General features: G+C 38.6%; 2 protein-coding genes across 2 annotated transcripts; one reads left to right on the top strand and one right to left on the bottom strand.

The window, feature by feature from the left end:
- Positions 1-424: 424 nt before the first annotated feature.
- Positions 425-3,851, bottom strand: LOC103710610 (adenosylhomocysteinase-like). Its single transcript, XM_008796425.4, has 3 exons — positions 3,045-3,851; positions 2,045-2,581; positions 425-867 (listed from the first exon to the last, which is right to left on the bottom strand). The coding sequence occupies exons 1-3, from the start codon at positions 3,753-3,755 to the stop codon at positions 658-660; spliced, it is 1,458 nt and encodes a 485-aa protein (XP_008794647.1). The 5' UTR covers positions 3,756-3,851; the 3' UTR covers positions 425-657.
- A 7,235-nt stretch (positions 3,852-11,086) lies between these two features.
- Positions 11,087-16,782, top strand: LOC103710611 (chloroplast envelope quinone oxidoreductase homolog). Its single transcript, XM_008796426.2, has 4 exons — positions 11,087-11,222; positions 12,612-12,753; positions 14,928-15,019; positions 15,877-16,782. Exons 1-4 carry the CDS (start codon positions 11,157-11,159, stop codon positions 16,561-16,563), a joined length of 987 nt encoding a protein of 328 aa, XP_008794648.2. The 5' UTR covers positions 11,087-11,156; the 3' UTR covers positions 16,564-16,782.
- The last annotated feature ends 1,221 nt before the right edge of the window (positions 16,783-18,003 follow it).

Raw genomic sequence — 18,003 nt, 5'->3', positions numbered from 1 at the left:
ATCTTTAGATCCCTCATTTCAGTTAATATGATAAAACGAAACTCGATTTATTCCTTGGACAAAGTTCATAATCATTGTGAATCAAACAGTTGCATACAATCTTTTGGAGTTGTTATCGAGGTGTCGGTGGATCCTGCCAATTTAAGTGGTTGACTGGCCAGAAGCCAGAGAGATGCAAATAGTTGCTATCTATTGTTTCTGGACCGGAGAATGTACCACCTGATCATCTGAGCTTGTTAATTACAGTCGATATGCACTCCATAGCACTTAATTAGGCACCTTCTAATAGCCTCTTTTTCTCAGAAAACATGCCTTCTTCATTGACCATCATCAAAATCATGCCTTATCTTCAATTATCATTGAAATCGATAATAGTTCAAACAGCTTATGATCAAAGAAAAGTGAAAATAGAGAGAACGATAGATAGCAAAGACAAGCAAAAATTCATGATCACCATTCATTGATCATTAAAATCCTGCCTTCAACATCGATCATCACCAAAGTCGATAAGCAATAAAAACAGCCTAAGGATTAAAGAAAGGGCAAATTCAGAGGTAGCAAAACCAAAAACAAAAATTAAAGGGCCAACAACTTTCATTCCTCCACACCTTGACTTGGAGGTGTTGCTGCTGCCTTCATTTTACCCTCACCTGAAGCCTAGTACCTGTAGTGAGGGGGCTTGTAGGGGCCCTCAGTTGGAACACTGATGTACTCAGCCTGGGATGGAGTGAGCTTGGTGAGCTTGGCTCCCAGCTTGCCCAGATGGAGGGCCGCGACCTTCTCATCCAAGTGCTTGGGCAACACATACACCTTCTTCTCATACTTGCCGCTGGACTTCTCCTTCCACAGCTCCAACTGAGCTATCACCTGCAACCAACCAAGCCACAGAACCCCATCACTAACCAAATACAAATGCTGGATGGTCTTAGTAGTGATGAATCCTCATGAGAGCTTCTAAATGCCTCCATGGTCATTATAGGGGCAAAATTTACAGATGAAGATAAATAGGATCTGCATGAATTAGCAGCGTAAATTCTGGATTAATTACCTTAATAAAGCTTTTATTTTCTTTCCGTTGACCACTTTTGTGACTCAAACCCATGCAGCATCACACAGAAATTACCATTTTAAATTTTAACCATCAAATTAGAAATTTTATGCACATCAATTTTCTAAGATTAAGCTACAGAACCTTAACTGAATGTGAATGTCGGTTAGCACCCTTTTAGCGACATATAAATGCACAACCTTTAAACATGATGTAGTCATAAAAATTTTTCTCCAGAAATCTACAAAAGCATGATTCATGAGCAGATTAATGGCCTGAAGCTGTTCCTTTTAAACTGATGATCAAGCCAACAGTGACACACCCAAAACAAGCCACAGAGGAACATACCAGTAAACTTGTACATGCACTTATAGATTTGCCATTTTGTTGTTTCCCTCAACTGACAGGTTCTTTATGCTAAAGTCTCCAAACTATTGTAATAGCTGATAAAAAGCTTATGTTCAACTCTTTGAAAAGTATTTAGTATAGTCATGCTGGAGCATTTGAAGGTTAAAATTTAGAAGTCATTCAATACTAAATAACTAAGGAGATTTATTTGCTAACACCACCTAGGAATACCAAACCTGCTCGCCTCTTTGATAAGTAAACCTCATCTTAGATGAATGTCCTCTACCGAAAACCAAGATTTCTTGTGAAAATAGAAACTGCATCGGCAGGGACAAGTTTAGCAATGGTATGTTCCACCTAATCATAGGTATCAAAACAACCAAGAGTTATGAAAGAAACTAAATGCACAAATTGAGCGAATTATGGACATCCTCCATGCCACGAGGCCTCTTTAGTTTTGCTACTTGTAGATAAAAAGATCGATCAAAATTTCCAAAATTCCTATTTCACAAAAGATGCTTATTGTGATCAGAGATTTCATAGAAAATCAAACAAACTCATCCAAATTAATCAGACAGCAGCAAATATCAAAAGAAGTTGATAAAAATTTCGTGCAGTTGCTTAATGCAAAGCACTCGAGAATGCTACCTGATTGGTGAAGGAGCAGGACATGACAAAGCTTGGGTGGCCGGTGGCACATCCAAGGTTCATGAGACGCCCCTCGGCGAGGACAATGATTCCGGTGTTGGTCTCTGGGAAGACCCAGCGATCTGTCTGGGGCTTGATGGTAATGCGCTTAACTCCTGGATAGGTCTCCAGCCCATGCATGTCAATCTCATTGTCGAAGTGACCAATGTTGCAGACAATGGCATTGTTCTTCATCTTCCTCATGTGGTCCACCATGATGATATCCTTGTTCCCCGTGGTGGTCACAAAGATATCAGCTTCAGAGACGACATCCTCCAAGGTGAGGACAGGGATGCCCTCCATCAGGGCCTGGAGGGCACAGATGGGATCAATCTCGGTGACGATCACACGGGCTCCAGCCTGCTTGAGGGCAGCGGCGCAGCCCTTGCCCACATCTCCATATCCACACACCACCGCGACCTTGCCGGCAATCATCACGTCGGTGGCTCTCATGAGCCCATCAGGGAGAGAGTGGCGACATCCATACAAGTTATCGAACTGTTGAACCATTGTGCATAAGCCCAATTCAGAGATCAGAACTCTTGAATTCGAGGAAAAAAGAAAAAGAAAGAAAAGAGTGAGATGGGAACATTGGAAAGTGAAGCATCTGATCTAAAATCTGTGTCTGGATCAAGATCTATGGACTGCTTAGGAAGCTCGAGAACAAGTGAAAAGCGTCACCAAAGTAAAAAAGATCTGATTTTTTAGATCCTTAGGAAGCTCGAGAACAAGTGAACAGCATTACCAAATAAAAAAAAAAAGATCAGATTTTTAGATCTGGACCACATCCGACACAGAAAGAGAAAGAGGGAGTTGAAGAGACAAAACTCTAGATCTGGATCAGGAGATAGAAAAAGAACACTAGATCCGGATCCAATAATAAAACAAAACCATAGATGACAGATCAACCGAGCGTTGGAAGAAGAATAAACGAAAATGGCATGCTATCTATCAGGCTAACCTTGCTCTTGGTGACGGAGTCGTTGACATTGATGGCGGGGAAGAGGAGGGTCCCATTGGCCTGCATCTGGTACAGCCGCTTGACCCCGGTGGTGGTCTCCTCGGAGACGCCGACGAGCCTCTCCTTCATCTTGGTGTACTTCTTGGGATCCACCTTGAGGCTGTCCCTGATGAGCCCAAGCACGATCTGGAACTCGGCATTGTCGGTGGAGGCCGGGTCGGGCATCTTGCCGGTCTTCTCGTACTCCTCCTCGGCCTTGACCCCCTCGTGGATGAGGAGGGTGGCGTCGCCACCGTCGTCGACGATGAGGTCCGGCCCGCCTGCGGGGCCCCAGTCGAGGCAGCGCTCGGTGCACCACCAGTACTCCTGGAGGGTCTCGCCCTTCCAGGCAAAGACGGCGACAGAGTCCCGGGCGATGGCGGCGGCGGCGTGGTCCTGGGTGGAGAAGATGTTGCAGGAGCACCAACGGACCTCGGCGCCGAGGGCGGTGAGGGTCTCGATGAGGACGGCGGTCTGGATAGTCATGTGGAGGGAGCCGGAGATGCGGGCACCCTTCAAGGGCTGGGAGGGACCGAACTCGGAGCGGCAGGCCATGAGGCCGGGCATCTCCACCTCCGCGAGCTCGATCTCGAGCCGGCCGAAGTCGGCCTGGGAGAGGTCCTTCACCTTGTACTCGCGCCCGGAGGAGGTCTTCCCCACGAGGAGAGCCATGGCGACGGCTTCGAGCTCGAGACTCGTGGAGAAGTGTGGAAAAGATGGGATTTTTTTGTTCTTTAGGAGACTGCCGGGATTTTTAGGGGGCCGAGAAGTGGGAGAATGGAGGCAGGGTTGGAGGGTATATAAATAGGATTTTGGAGGGAAGTGGACGGTGGGGATGTTGCTGATGGATTTGATCATGTGCCGTTGCTTGGGATAATAGCTGAATCTGGTTGGTGTTTGATGTGAGATCTGGTATGATTGGTTGCTGACACAGTGACAGACATTATTGTACCGAACTTGGTCAAAAGATTAGCTCTAGAATGCACATTTATGAAGTTCCCAATGAATAGTTGGAGCACTATTAATGTGCATCAAGATTTGTGCAAGGATGATCTTATTCTCTTTTATTTAATGATGGATATAGGATTAGGGTACATGCATTCCTATTGGCACTAGTACTTTATTGTTGATGTGAAATAGCTATCTAACTAAATTTCTTACAAGACTTATCATTTTCTTCCTCCACAAATTTTTCTTTCAATTATTTCTTGTGTCACCCAATTGGTCCAGATTTATTTCATGGTTTATCAACTTTATGATATATTTGATAAGTTAATATAAAAATTGTTGTGGTTCAAATTTGGCTCGAGGGTGACCACGCCGGTGGAGTCGAGGAGCCGTCGGTGATTGAAAGGAGAAAACGAGAGCCACCTCCTGTGCGACGGCCGCGGATCTGCACAAAGGCTCACCGGTGTTTCCGGTGAGAGCCCTCCAACGATCAAGTTAGAATGGGGTAGATTTGGTCCAGCCCAAAAGTCTCTTAGAAGTTACTTGATCGAGCTATTTATGATCTCGGTGGAGTGGGCCAGGTGGCAGAGGCACTGTCAGCCCTCATCATGAGGGGGCATGGCTCTAAGATGAGTGGCGCGCAGCTTAGGTTGGCTGGTGGCGTGTAGTACTGCCCGTTCTTGAGCACGGTAGGGTGTTGACAGTCGCGGCAGGGTATAACCGAAGTGGTCAATGTACCGTCTGTTGAAGGCCGGATATGGAGACATGACATGGTAGTGTTGCAAAGTACGGCCACGCAGATGGACGTAGCCGCACACATGAGCGCGGTCGTTAGCAAGGCCGAGCTCGTTAAAAGGTCGCGTCATGCGTTTGGCGAGGTCGGCTTGACGGTGCTGGGAGTAGCTCGGCTTTTCGGGTTCCGAGGCGTGCTTGATGGAGCGCTCCGAGCTCGAAAGTCGGGGCGTACTGCTGAGGTAGGCGCCTCGAGCTTGGTCGGTGCGGGTTGGCGAATACTGGAGGCACCCCGAACTTGGTCGGAGGAGTCGGCAAATGTCTGAAGTTGGTGGAGCCTTCGGCAGAGTCCCGAAGTCGAGCTGACTCGGGGCCGAAGTGTGGATTCGACTGGTTGGCGTTGACGTTTATTGGGCTAAAAATGGGCAGCTTTTTAGTTATGGGCCGGACGATCCATTTTAGCCCTCCATCAGAAATGATATTTAGTTTTGTTGTCTATTTTTCTTGCTTCTTTTAAGCTTCTTGTTTGCACCAGCAAAATATCAAGACCATACATTCTTTACTCTTCTTTTTCTCAAATTTTAATATCTAAAATATCAATAACTTGAGTATGACATGCAACTACTTGGTGGGAAGTAAATGTTGTGGATTGCGAATTCTTACTCAACTTGATAAGGATTGACTTGATTTACGATATGGATGAATCAAGTATCTCCAAAGACACGGCCTAATTAAATAGCTACGAACATAATCTAAACTCGTAGGGATTGAATTTGAGTGGAAATCCGAAGTATTTCATGCAAAATTCAGAATATTGGGCTGCATAAACCTGATTTTGATAATTTTTGAGCTCAAGAATGTATCGGTTGGATGGTTATGATCCAGGGCCTTGGTTTAGGATCGCATCTTTGCCTTCGAAGGAATCCAATGACTTGGGATATTGCTGAGTTGCCTTCTATGGAATGCTTTCAATTGGTTTATGACCTTTTTATTATTATTATTTGATCACTAAACTAGTTCATGATCTTTGCTACCTCTCATTTTTTAAGTTTACCTTTTTAGCATTGCTCATCTCTATCCTTCCCAACAGTTTTAAAGGTTGCAAACATGCATGATAACATAAAGGGAGACCAGTGAAATTATCATAAACCCACTTATGAACCAATTAGTGCATTTCTTTTTGCTTTTTCCATGCAGTATGATGTGATCTTTCTCTAATATCTTAAAGTTTTGAGAGTTTAATTAATGTATTATCTCCCCTTCTCAGTCCTGAAAAGATCTAGTGGTGCAGGTTGATTAGATAGTGTAGAGGTATCATCCCAAACTACTTGGAGCCTGAGACTCAGTCCAACCCTTGATGGATCTAGATAGAAGCAGTCTTATATTAGGTTTAACTAATTATAACAATATCAAGTTATGTCAGTTCAGAACATATTGACTTGTTCCAGAATTGTGAGATCAATCAAATCCAGGTCTAGATTGCAACTCTGGATAAACCAAATTAATTGTTTCCTAAGCATTTCTATCAATAAAAATCCAATACCTGCACTCTCAGCATTTCCACCTTTACCTACTCAAGAGCTAGAAATAGACAAATACAATTTTATTTTAAGGGAACTATCACCTTCCAAATTTCCAAGGGAGTGCTGCATCAAGACATGACATATTCTCTCTGCTAGTGTTCCTTAGGCCCCCCTCTAGTTATAGTGATGCCTCAAATTGCAGCCATAACCTCTAAAAAATTTCTTTCAAATTATATCACAACCTTGCACTGGCCATGAAAAATGTAACTAAACCATAGAAGTATGGATCAACAATTCAAACAATAATAAGAGAAAACCTAGCACGATCCGATCTTAATCTTTAGTAGTTGATCCAAAGTGCATATTAGATTTGTGCACTTGGGGAGCATAGCAACTCCAGAATCAAACTCAACCAAGAAGCACCAAACTAATGCTCAAGTCAAAGTCCTCTACGAGCTAGCACTCTTTATTATTGAGTCAACATAGAAGAACATCTCATCTTCTCCTCCATCATTTGGCTATGCAAACACCAAGGCAGAGACATCCATGATATAATTGAGCACACCACAAATCTTGTCACAAATGAAATTAAGAATATCTTGAAACATCTTAGAGAAGGGCTTGTCGCGGTCTCATGCGGTGGTTTTAATCGTCTTTGCAACATGGCTCTGGGGTCTCTCAACCTTTCCAGCATCATGGCAGTGGAGCTTGCAGAGAACATGAAGACAACGCTCAGTGGCTTGTCTGAGATGATATATAAGGATGGGAAGGAGATGGTAGAGACGGTGGTCTTGGATTTTGTAAACAACTATAAGAATGCTATGGACTATGTCGAGCTAAATGCTTGATTTCCTCTAATATATATGTATGTATGTATGTATGCATGTATCTATATATGTTTGTATGCACATTGAATGAATGTGGTATGCGTACGTGCGTATAATTTCATATAGTTTTCATGTTGCAAACCATATGATTGAACTTTGGTGTTTCAAACAGGGAATACATAATAAATGCTCGGCCCTTTGCTGAATTCCATTTTACAAATAGTCCTACTACATAGTTGGGAAATGCTAGGCTTAGTCCTACTTCTAATCCTGAAGTCAAAAATGGAATTGGAGATATTTGTGTACATGCCAGTAGATAAAAAGGCATTCTTTTAGTGGTGGTTGTGTGTGTTTCTCATAGTATGAGCATCTTTGTGGTTCCCTCATGAGGTTCTCTTAGTTTATGATCTAAAAATGGCTGAATGGCATCTCTCTTGTACAACTTAATTTGACAGAGGTTCAAGAAGAGGGTCATATCTCATTTTCCTTTTTTTTTGGTGGTTGTGTTTTTAGATGTCTACCATTGCTCTCATAGGTTGGTATTTAATGTTAAAAAGCTAAGGTCTTGTTGTGCATGATAGTTGTTTTTGTGTTTTTGTTTCTCTACAAATTGGTGAAGTGCTATATGGAGATTGATGTTAAAGATAGCATTTGGACAAAACTTCTCAATGAGAAGAGGAGATGGATGAGGAGAGGACCAAATGTGAAAAATTCAACTAAAAAGGAAACATGCAGAAGAGGAGAAGGAAGAAGAGGAATTTATTTTTTTCTTCTAAATAATAGCTTAAGTATGTATGTATTTGCTTCTTTATTTACTGTATATCTACTTCATTTTTTCTTGTATGCTATCTGGAAAACAAACCTATAGAGGTATAAATTTATTCCTGTCCTCTTTTTTTTTTAGGGGAAAAAAGACAAGTGGAAATGGAGATACATGAAGGAGCTGAAAGGGAGTTTTGGATCCGAAGCACATCAAAGTTATAGTAGCCATGGCTATACAATATTCTGCATTTATACTGCATTCTATTAAAAACTTATATTCTTTGATTTATACTTTTTTTTTAACTATGGACATGCTTTTCTTGTAAAACCTTGCCATGCTAAAGTACAAAATCAAGTTAATTCACTCATATCATCATGACAATCCAATCATACCATTTTGGAGGGGGATAGGGAGAAATGGGTTAGTTATTATCACAAATTCTCTTCGATGCAAGTTATACATATTTTACATGCAGCTGAAAAGATGATAGCTTTAGCAAACATCTTCAGGGCTTGTTTGGTTCGCGGGAAACATTTTTTCTTCTAGGAATATGATTTCTAGAAAGAGGATTCCTAGGAAGAGAATGCCTGAGAATGTACTTTGGGCATGTTTGTTTAAACATAGAAAAGTGACAGATTTCTATAGTGCTTATGTTTGGTTGACCATCCACTTTTCTGGAAAAGTTATGTGTAATTCCTATTATACTCTTAATAAAAATTAGGTCTTTAATGCCTCTTTAGTGCTGAAGAGTCTTTTTGGAAAAAAAATAAAAATGGAGTGATTTCTGCCTCATGGAAAAGTTACTTTCCCATGTTTCTCATGGGAAAGACTTTTCCATGAAATGTGGGAATCATATTCCCATGGGAATACAACTTTTCCATCTCTCTCATTTGAAAACTCCAACCAAATAAGAGGCATCTCATTACTTTTCCGTTGACCACACTTTTCCTCTTCTTTTTCCGCGAACCAAACGAGCCCTCAATGTAGAGCAGCAGTTCTACCAAGTCTTTTGGGTCAATATGCAATATGATCTTTGTTGGAGATATCGCTTGTACTTCTTTTTCTCTCATGCATATAACATAAGAATCTAGACTTGATCAAATGTATAAAAATATTTATGGAGAAATTGTTGATTACATTCTTTTATACTTGATTGAAAATAGAAAATCTTAAAATTTCAAAACTCGACAATCTTTCCGAAAGGTTGCAGGTCTTATGAGAATTAGATATGAGGCCCACCTTAATAGAGAGGCATTCATGGCTCCTACACCATGTATATTTTGCATCCCTCATTCAAAAGTCTGATCATCTATTACCTTGTTGGCTCATGCCTATGGACAAGCTACTATCTAGAATTGTAAGGCAATCGTTTGGCCCTTGTTTGATTTTGAAATTATTCGCCTCGGAATAAATGATTCGATCTCGAATGAAATACTCCTATCTTGCTTTAATTTGGGAAGTTATTGTGTTTGTCTACCAATGGAACTTTTTGTTCATTTATTGGATTTTGTGAGACAAAAAATGAAGTTGTAAATTTTTTAGATACCTATTCTAGTTCAAGGTTTTAAAAAATCGAGATATAATCATCTTGATAGATTTATTTATCATTATGAGAAAACTATTTCTCATTCAAGTAAGAGTTTTCTAGGAAATCAAATTGGAAACTAGTGTGTTTCTTTTGGAAACTTCTTGGAAAATTATATTTTGCAAACAAAGGCTCCAAGTGAATAAGCTATGAAGAGAACATGTAGGGCAAGGAGTGGGAAATTTTAAATCAAAGGTTCTTTTTGATGATCTTGAGCAAATTGTTGTAATAAATCAGGGATTTTATTTATTTTATTTTTTATAGGAGAGTAAATACTTGTGAAAGAAGAATCTTTATCAATATTTGTGGATTAGTTTGTAGCTACTTAGCAACAGTTTTTATATATTTTTTATGTATTTTTAAATATACTTTTGTATAATATATTTGCCTTCTTTACAATCATGTTTCCCACTTTGTAGTAAGATCTTTCTTATATTGTTTCCCACATTGGTTTCTCCTAATAACAATTATGGTTTATTTTGGCTTGGAAAATTTGGAAAGTTTTGAAATATATTGAAATCTTAACTGAAATATAAGGAATGAGATATGACACCTCACCCAATATGGTAAATCATGAATTAAAAATGATTCTAAAACATTAATTCTTAAATTTATCAGTTAGAACATCTATTTAGGAAAGTAAAAAAAAAAGGAAAAACTTGTCAAAAACTTTACTAATTTGGTAACGAGCATCTTTGGATAATTGCTTCCTAGTACAGACTAGGATCTCATGCTGAGGTAGAAACCTTGATCCAACTTGAAAAGAGAAAAAATAATTAATAAAATAATTTTTGGCAAGATAAAAAGTTAGGTCAACTTTCTTAGTCTCCATCATAGTTTAGAACCTCAAAAAATGATTGAACTTGGAAGTTACTCAAGTCGAATTGATTTAAAGACCTGGCCATGTATCTAGTGAGTCTCAAAAATCAAGACTTCATTATGCACACACATTATATTATTATTATTATTATTATTATTATTAAATATAATTTAATATTGACTTTTAAGAATATAAATTGAGATATTTGTATATGGATATATAAAGCCCTAAGCCTATAATTTATTATTAACATACAACCATATATTAAATTAATAATTAGAGTAAAAATTAAAAAAATACCTGTGATAATTAGACATCGAGCGTCGGAAGGGTGCAGCCATCTGCATACCCTCAAATGTATGATAGGAGTTGGGAATGAGGGGTTGTGGGGATGAATTAGAGAATTAGGTGTGTAGGTTTTTGGGTAGGGGAGAAATAGAAACTTCAAATGTTTCACAATCCATTTGTATTATATATTTTCATACTAAATATATTAAAATAAAGATATCCTTCAAAGATTTGCATTAGATAAAAATATCAAAAAAAAAAAAGAAGATGAAATTGAAATGAATTATAGTTGGTGTTTAAGAGTCAATTAAGAGAAATCGAGTCAATACCAATTTGAAATCTGAGCTCTACAAAAGTTGAATCTCATGTCGGGTCAGCCCCAAAACCTGGTCAAGTGAGTCCACTTTGACAAGTTCGCCCATTTAGGGGCATATTCGTAAATTCACTCCCAGGCATAGCCGGCGCGTGAATCACGCGTGGCCAGGTTTCTTGCCATACCGGTGCGAATATTTTCTTCTAATTATCTCCGAACCAAACTCCTCTCTCTCTCTCTCTCTCTCTCTCTCTCTCTCTCTAACCTTTCTTCCATGGCCGGGAAAGTCATGCAGGCGGTCGAGTACGCCGGTTACGGCGGGGGAGTTGCCGGCCTGAAGGTACACCGAAGTCTTCCAGAGATGCCCCTCTCCTTTGCTTATGTTTATCTTCTTTTCTTCTACTTTTGTCGTTTGTTTGGTTTCATTCCTTCGAGTTCTTGTTTCCGGAAATAAGAATTTATATTTCTTTCAATGATAGGAGGTTTTGTTTGTTTAATTTCTTTTGCCTGGATCTTTGTTATGGAGTGGATTCTATTCATCTTCATCTCAATTCGGTACCCGAACCTTAAAACGATGTCATGATGTCATGGATGACCTTTTAATAATCCTATCGAATAAAAAGTGTTTTTTTTTTTGAACTTTTTTGTTATTCTCGTCATGATGGGGTAGTTGGTTGACTCGTTGTCTGATGAATAGAAGTCTAAATTATCAACTATTTAGTCTAAATTATGCACTGTTGGCGATGCCTAAACATATATACTAACTACTGTTGGGATGGGGTCCATGTGTCAACGGATTTTTTTTTATTCCTTTTGTTTTATTTTTTTTGTACGTGTGGATGTTGAGTTTGGTGTATTGACTATGGAGTAGTTTTCTATTTTCTCTTAAAAAGAAGGGTTTTTCCCCTGTTCTGCCAAAGAAAACATATATTAAACCGCCTTCCTCTTTCATGCATGTGTTTCCAGCTTTTGATGAATTTTTTAGAAAATTAAATATAGTTTCCAGATGCATTTTTCAACACTCTTTCTCAAAGTTGTTTTATTTAATAGAACCTCCCTTTTCAATTTTTTTTTCCCTTCGAGGAATCATTCTTTAGTGTATCTTGTACAGTAAAATTGATTATTTTTTGCATCTTTTTATGAGCAATTTTTTTAGAGTAATGCTGTAAGGTGCCTGTTTCATGCATACGAGTCCTTGTATCGCATGGCATAAGGGGATATGATTGTAACTCATGGGAATAAGTGCAACTCGCAGTGGGTGGTTGAATGTTCGGTTGCCAACCCAGCAAGATGTGAACTTGTGCAACTTTTTATGTGAGCTAACCAGCGACCCAAGAATTTCCCATCTTTTTATGTTTGTGGTAGTATAAGGACTTGATATATGCCTCAAATTAAAATTTAATAAGCCATTGCGTAATTTTACATATTTATGAGACTGTTCTTTAAAAGCGAGGTTTTAGTTTGCTGAAAAATAAATGACAAACGACCATCAAGTCATCTCTTAACATGCTCGGTTTGAGGCTCTCATGGTATCAATTGAGACACCATGATGGTGCTGGTATCAAAATAGACATGCAAGACCATTGTTTGATGCAACCAATGTTCAAACCAACTTTATGGGTTATAACTGTTAGTTTTGTAAGACTTTGTGCTATCTATGTGTAGAAGAATGCTGTATTCTTAATTAAAGTACTTTCACAAGTCTTTATTGGAATTTATGCTATTGCAGCATGTCAAGGTTCCAATTCCTTCACCAAAGAAAGATGAGATTTTGTTAAAGCTGGAAGCAACAAGTATAAATCCAGTTGATTGGAAAATTCAGAAAGGAATGCTTCGACCATTTTTGCCATCCAAATTTCCCTTCATACCATGTAAGCTTCCACTCTTACCAAATGAATGGGATAGTTGTTCTTTTATGCACTTGTTGTGGTAGTTCTTCCTTTGGAGTGCTCATGGAATGCAGATGCAAGTTTAGCTTGCCTACTTTTTGGTCAAAGACTTCTTGGTGATCTGATCAAGATAATGAATTTCTGTGTAGATATATTCTGTTACGCACCTCCTATTGCTGATTCACTGTTAAAATTTTCAACATTTTTTCAGGGAATTTTCTTATAGGCCATTCTTTCCCTTGCTAAAATATTTACTAGAGGTATACTATTAAATCTGGATGTTACAGACTACCTTACGAACTTAAATAAATTGTTTGGTCATCTAGTCTTCTACAAATGCCTTTAGTTTAAATTTGGAAATCAGGCTTAGGATCACCTTTTACTAATGCATTTGTTTTCCGCTTCGACTATCTATACTTAAACTAGAGGTAGTTAAGCTGTCAGGAGACTAAATGGTTAGAGCATATGGTGTATTGAAGAGGAAAGAGTTTTCTCCTGTTTAACAAGAAGTGGTAATTGGTCTTTATTGAGGGAACCAAGGGGGTGCAAGATTCTCAGAAAACTGTAGTATAGCATCTGTAAGTTTGTAAATGCGCTTGTCCACTGATTTAATCTTTTGTTAATGTGCTAATTATGCTCTAGGTAGTAAATGGTTTAGGCTATAGAAGATGCAGTATGTTCCTACAAGGAGAAGCTAAACATTGAGGTGGACAAAGGTGTAAGCCTCAAAATTTCAATTCAAATTGTTTAAGTATGCCAAAATTATATGTAAATTTAGCGTACATAACATAAGAACTTAGATCATGATCAAGGTTTAATGGGTAAGGCTTAGACACTTGAGTCCATTGAACAGAAATTCTGTCTCCAACTATCATATGTCTCATGCCACTGGTGAATGATGAAGTAATTATTCGTGAAATTGTTAGTAAGGGTGAATGGAATAAAGGAAAAGGTTCTCCAAGGATATGGAAGGAGAAATTTAAGAGAAAAATGAGAGTGAGAAAAATGGGATTCAAGGTACATGTTAAAGGAGGTTTCAAGAAAATTTTATCAATGGGAATGGATTTAATCTGGTGGAGTACCTTAAAATCATGTACAAAGATATGGGTTGAAAGATATGGAAGGAGATCAAATCTGAAGAAAAGAAATGGACGGGAAGCTTTGAGAAAAGGTGTTATATTATGGGAAGCTTTAATTCTAGTGTTTAGAGAAATTTGAAAGACAAGATCAAGGAGGAAGAGAGATCAGGAGAAGTTTGAAGAAAGAAAAATGCTGCCCGCTTGCTGCCTATCAGTCCCTAAAGTTGGTCAATTTCAGGTTAATGGAGATTGAGGGCATAAAACGTCAGGCTCGGAGGGCAGCGGGATGGAAGACGACCAAACAGAGAGGTATATGATGTGCCATACTGCTATTTAGGCAAGGAATTGGAATAAAAAACATGAAAGTAACACAGGTTGAACCAGGAGGAAGTACATTATTAGCCATACACACAACATAGTTTGTCGTACTAGCCTGAATCGGACGTTATAGGACGTACTATACCATACCGGTTCGGTACTGGTATCCGGTACGGATGGCATACAAATACTCATATGCCGAAAAGACTTCATATCATACTGTACCAACACCGTGTTGGTATGGCACCGGTACGAGGGTTCAGTATTAAGATGGCGAATTTTGCACACAAGTATGCTGATCTTTAGTCTTAAGATACCCTCAGGCCTTATAACTCAAGACCCAATCATTAGGTACCCTCAAGCCTACTACTTAGGGCCTAAGCCTTATGTCTTTATTTTAGCACAAGAAGACCCCAAAATGAATTTTTCATATAAAAAATTCTATAAATATGTACTCCATCGAAGTCAAAATTTGAGACAATATTCAACATGTTATCAGTCCTTATGCATATAATTTATCCTTATATCTTTATTTTAGGATCCAGAAATTAAAATTTACAATACTCTTTCTTTTTCTCTTTTCTGATACATGCATCACAAGTAGCAACAGGCCTATGTTTTGTGGAGTACTATTTTTTCAATTGTTTTTTCTAGTTAAACTTTTGCCTGATACCTTCCCCTGTTCTTTCTAATATTGCATTCTTTACTGAATGGAGCATTGCAGAATAAATTTCATAATGCATTGCCCTGGTGAAACAGGTGCTGATGTTGCAGGAGAAGTTACTGAGGTAGGTCCTGGAGTGGGCTCCTTTAAAGCAGGTGACAAAGTCGTTGCCATGCTTAACTTTCAGGTAAGTGATGGACTTTCTAAATGTTTCTTCCCACTTGGTTCAAGGGAAGGTAGGAAATAAATGAAAAGAAACCACATAGACAGTACAAAGTTAACTCCAGTTGTAGTTTAGGCTGCCTGAACCAGATAAAAATTTAGTGTCATGACAGAGTATGCCAAAATAAAACAGATTATAGTTCTTTTTTTTTTCAAGAGGGAATTGAATTCTTATTTTTCCATCACCATATCTATCAAGATTCTCATACTCTCTCCCCTTTTCAGACTAACTTATCCATGCTTCAAATGTGCTTCTTTTAGCATTCTAATTTTGAACTGTCCTTAGTTTTGTCACAAATCTGCCTGAACATCATCCTTTTATTTGTTGCTTCACAGAACTTCAAAGCCTCACTTTTGTTATGTTATTGTTAACGTGTGATTTTTTGAATGGAGAACTATTTTCCAGAATTCATTGAAGCAAATAAGAAAGTAGTAAGAGATTATGCTGGACGCATGCATGAATCCATTTTTATAAAAACATGCAAAGATTGCTGTTTTGGTTGATCAAAGCAAAATGTTTCCATTCTTGTGCGATAAGCAGCCATACTTGTGCTGTCTATTGTCGTTATTGTGTCTGCTATCATGGCAGTGCTGTTGGATGATGTGTTAGGTTCGTAATGGTGGATAGATAGTACTATATTGATCATGAAGTCATCGCACTGCAAGGTGGATGCTGCACATCTTATCTATCAATAAGGGCCTGGCACATCATCAAAAGAACATTGAGTGCTGTTTGAAACCAGACAGCTGAATATCTACTTGGTGCCCAATCTCTTGTTGCTTGTTTCACATTCTTCTAAATCAGGACTCACTTTTTGACAGAATGGTGGCGGGCTCGCCGAGTTTGCTGCAGCGCCAGTGGCCCTTACAGTCAGTAGGCCTTCTGAAGTATCTGCAGCTGAAGGTGCCAGCTTGCCTACAGCTGCTGTTACTGCCCTCCAGGCACTGAAGTCTGGTGGGACCAAGTTCAATGGTGCTAATGGGCCATCAAATGTCCTGATCACTGCTGCCTCTGGTGGTGTGGGACATTATGCTGTCCAGCTTGCCAAGCTTGCAAACCTCCATGTGACGGCTACCTGCGGTGCTCGTAACATAGAGCTTGTGAAGAGTCTAGGTGCAGATGAGGTGCTGGACTACAAGACTCCAGATGGTGCAAGCTTGAAGAGCCCATCAGGCAGGAAATATGATTCAGTGATCCACTGCGCTACCGGCATTGGCTGGTCCACCTTTGAGCCTAATTTGACTACTAATGGAAAGGTCATCGACATAACTCCGACTTTCAAGAGTATGGTTGCTTTTGTCTTAAAAAAGGTGACCTTCTCCAAGAAGCAGCTGGTGCCCTTGCTATTAGCGCCAAAGGGGGAGGACTTGAAGTTTGTGGTAGATTTGGCGAAGGAAGGTAAGCTCAAGACAGTGGTGGATTCAAGGCATCCTTTGAGCAAAGCAGAGGAGGGTTGGGCTAAGAGCATAGATGGTCATGCTACAGGGAAAATCATCGTGGAAATGTGAACGATCTTCAAGCATTGATGCCTCCATACATCTATAGGAAAATATGAGGACTGTGTGGTTGCTGTTGTCATTTGAAGCTGTTGTTCTATTGTATGTGTGGTGCAGGACTAGTTTAGAGACTCTTGGTTCTTGCATGTATCAGTAACTGCATACTATTTCTGAAAGACGGGCCTTGCTTCATCAATTTCAGGCTTAATAAATTATTAATTTGGCTGAAAATTTTAGGAGTCGATTCTTTTTGGAACTCTTCTTTCCACCCCTTGTGAATAATTCAATATATAATTTCATCTCTCTAGAGCATACTTCAACATCTGGGCTTTCGCCAGAAAGCAATTTCTCAAAAAGAATGATGCTCATTAACTTGCTCTATTTGTTACTCTCAAAAAAAAAACTTGCTAGTCTGGGGCTTTCTGAAAGTAATATTGTATGTTCATGGTCGCTAGCTTTTATTATTCGAGATCTATGTACTTTCCGATCAATTGGTTACTTTCCGATCAATTGGTTGAGCTCGTTTGAGCAGTTCGGTTCAATATATGTTATGGCTTGCTTGTTTTGCTGGAGTAAATAGCAACCATGCCATTGCCAAAACAAGAAAAGAAAGATAGAAAGCATGCTTTATCATGATCCTATATGCAACCATCTTCTCTGAATTTGTTTCACAGTAAAATCAACATAATTTGTTATTATAATCTAGATATTTAGAATATTTTCCTCGTGAGCACATGAGCTGGTCTCTTACTAGTTTACATTCTAATTCTCATCGTTAGAAGAAACAAGATATAAATTAATTGTTTTGCTTTATAGGCTTTTGTAGGTTTACTTAGAACATGAGCCATTTCTAGCTACCTAGAAATGGTTTTTATATCATCTTTGTGTTTTTTTAAATATGTTTGGTATAATATTTTTGCTCTTCTTATAATCATGTTTCGCACTTCTCGTGATCATATTTTAACCATCATTTCCCATTTCTCGTATTTATATTGTTTCCCTCGTTAGTTTCTCCTAATGAAAACTATAGTTTATTTTGGATGGATGAAAAATTGGAAAAATTGGAAAAATTGGAAAAATTGGAAAAATTTGAAAGTTACTGAAATCTTAACTATATATAAGGAGCCAGATATTAATATTTCTCCCAATATAGTAAATCATGAATTAGCAATGGTTATAAAACATTAATTCTTAAATTTATCAACTGGAACATCTATTTAAGAAAGTACAAAAAAAAGATAATTTAAAAATATTAGCTGATATATTAATATTATAACAAAAGATATATTTGAATTTATAATATGCATGGATGATAAAGGGCCGGGTTTTTTTTTTGATAGAAAATGCCAGTAGATAATGGACACTGCAGCCAAATTTATTAGACAGATGTTCATTTGGATTAGTGATGACTATTTCTTCACGCATTCAACTGGGTCATTTCTTTGAGTAAAT

The sequence above is a fragment of the Phoenix dactylifera genome, chromosome 7 (assembly GCF_009389715.1).
Source record: "Phoenix dactylifera cultivar Barhee BC4 chromosome 7, palm_55x_up_171113_PBpolish2nd_filt_p, whole genome shotgun sequence".
NCBI lineage: Eukaryota > Viridiplantae > Streptophyta > Magnoliopsida > Arecales > Arecaceae > Phoenix > Phoenix dactylifera.
Note: the sequence above shows the minus strand (reverse complement) of the source record. Positions and strands in the feature narration are given on the sequence as shown.